General features: G+C 58.6%; 1 protein-coding gene across 1 annotated transcript in view; it reads right to left on the bottom strand.

Moving 5' to 3' along the window:
- Positions 1-652: 652 nt before the first annotated feature.
- LOC104522756 (homeobox protein cut-like 2) overlaps positions 653-1,843 on the bottom strand; it is a gene marked incomplete at both ends in the record, with an annotated part of 8,291 nt that continues 7,100 nt past the window's right edge. Inside the window, 2 exon segments of the mRNA XM_010165127.1 lie at positions 653-757; positions 1,509-1,557. Of these exon segments, the coding sequence (XP_010163429.1) occupies positions 653-757; positions 1,509-1,557 (154 nt within the window).

The raw sequence follows: 1,843 nt of genomic DNA, 5'->3' as shown, positions 1-1,843 counted from the left end.
TTCAGCAAAGAAATTCTTCCTCACATCCAATCTCCACACGTTCCCATGGGGAGCAGGTGAGCCCAGGACTCAGCCCTGCAGGATGGGGACTCGGGGTGACGCAGCCATGGGCAGGGATAGACCTCTCCTCTGCCCTTACAGGTGCCCCAGGTACATCTGCTTGGTGCTATGGGGGTGCAGGTCCCCCCTTCCCGTAGGATGCTGGTACTGCAGGTGGGGCATGGCCAATGCTCCCGCCCCCATGGAGAAATGCCTCAGTCACAGGCATTTCAGGCTTGTTCCCAAACATGGTGGGTGCTCCTGGACACAAAAGGGTGCTCCTGAATGTAAAGGGGTGCTCCCAAGAACAGTGGGATGTTCCTGGACATGCTAGGGTGCTCCTGGCCATGATGGGGTGCTCTCAAGTGCAATGGGGTGCTCCCGACTATGGTGAGGTGCTCCCACATGCAATGAGGTGGTCCTGGTTAGGATGGGGTGGTCCCAAGTGAAACGGGGTGCTCCTAGCTCTGATGAGGTGCTCCCAGGTGTAATGGGGTGCTCCTGGCTGAGACAGATGCTCCTGGCTGCCAATCGCCATGGGGTGCTGCTGGCCCTGATGATGGGGTGCTCCCAGCTGCAATGGGGTGCTGCCAGCCTCGAGGGGTGCCCTCACCCCAGCAGTGCCCGGCGAGGAGCAGCAGGCCAGGCGGAGGGAGCTATTCACAGCTGCCAACTGCTCCCGCAAGCTCTCCACCTCCCTCTGCGCCGCCTCCGCTCGCTGCAAGAGAGTAGAAAGCGCGTCAGGTCAGGCACCCACAGCTCATCCCACCCCACACAGCACAGAGCAGGGCTCTGGGATCTGCACCGACCCATGTCCCTCCCAAACATCCTGCTCCCATCACTGTGAGCCCCAACCTGTATTTCGGCTCCTAACATGGTTCCCAGTCCCAGTCCCTGGACACAGACCACCTCCAGGACACTGCCTTTGCCACCCAAAAGGCCATAATGACATGCAAATTGCTCTTTAAGCCTCTTTTATTATCCACGTGTGATAGTTAAACTTGGATAGTTTATCCAGGACACACGGGCATTTATTTATACTCACATTTTCAGAACTAAAATGGAACTCATGAATAGGGACAGACAGTAATTACACCAGAACTCAGTACCGGGGTGGTGTGGGTCATGCCCTAAAACACCTGGGAGAGGCTGGAGGTGACAAACAGCTCCAAAACGGAGCCTGGCATGAACCCAAACACACCAGTGACCCCCAACATGGGGCAGGGGATCCCACTGGGCTGGTGTGGAGGAGCCACTGGGTGAAGGAAACCAGAGCCTCCCTTTGTAGGGCTTCCCAGTCCTGGAGTCTGGCCACCCCTTGTCATTTTTGGGGACAGACACGGAGGCCATGTGGATGTTCGAGGTGCTGCAGTGGGTGCAGCACCCAGGCTCTGTGGGATGAACCCCCTCAGCGCCAGGGGGGCTGTGGCTGAGCACAGTGGGAGGGGAGCAGGATACGTGCAGCTCACCTGGTTGGCTTTTTCCAGGTTCGTCATGATCATGGCAACTTCATCTGCCCTGCAAGGAGAAGGCAAGAGGCGTCAGCCAGCGCGGACGCAGCTCTCCATGGCCAGTGAGCGCTCCTGCCTTGGACACAAGCCTGCCTTGGGCTTAGGGATTCCCCGTGACTTGGGATGCTGCTGTGGTCACTTGAAGTCCCTCAGCTCCTCAAGCCATTTAGCAGCACCACGGGGACATCCTGGCAGTGCTGTGATGCCGCAAGCGGCTCGGCTCAGCGTCTGGCAGACCAAGAGCCTCTGGGCACAACCGCCGGTGCCTTACTTGGACGCCGCTTCCTCGTCGT

Source organism: Antrostomus carolinensis, unplaced genomic scaffold (genome assembly GCF_000700745.2).
Source record: "Antrostomus carolinensis isolate BGI_N321 unplaced genomic scaffold, ASM70074v2 scaffold31223, whole genome shotgun sequence".
Taxonomy (NCBI): Eukaryota; Metazoa; Chordata; class Aves; order Caprimulgiformes; family Caprimulgidae; genus Antrostomus; species Antrostomus carolinensis.
This window is presented reverse-complemented; position numbering and strand designations above follow the sequence as displayed.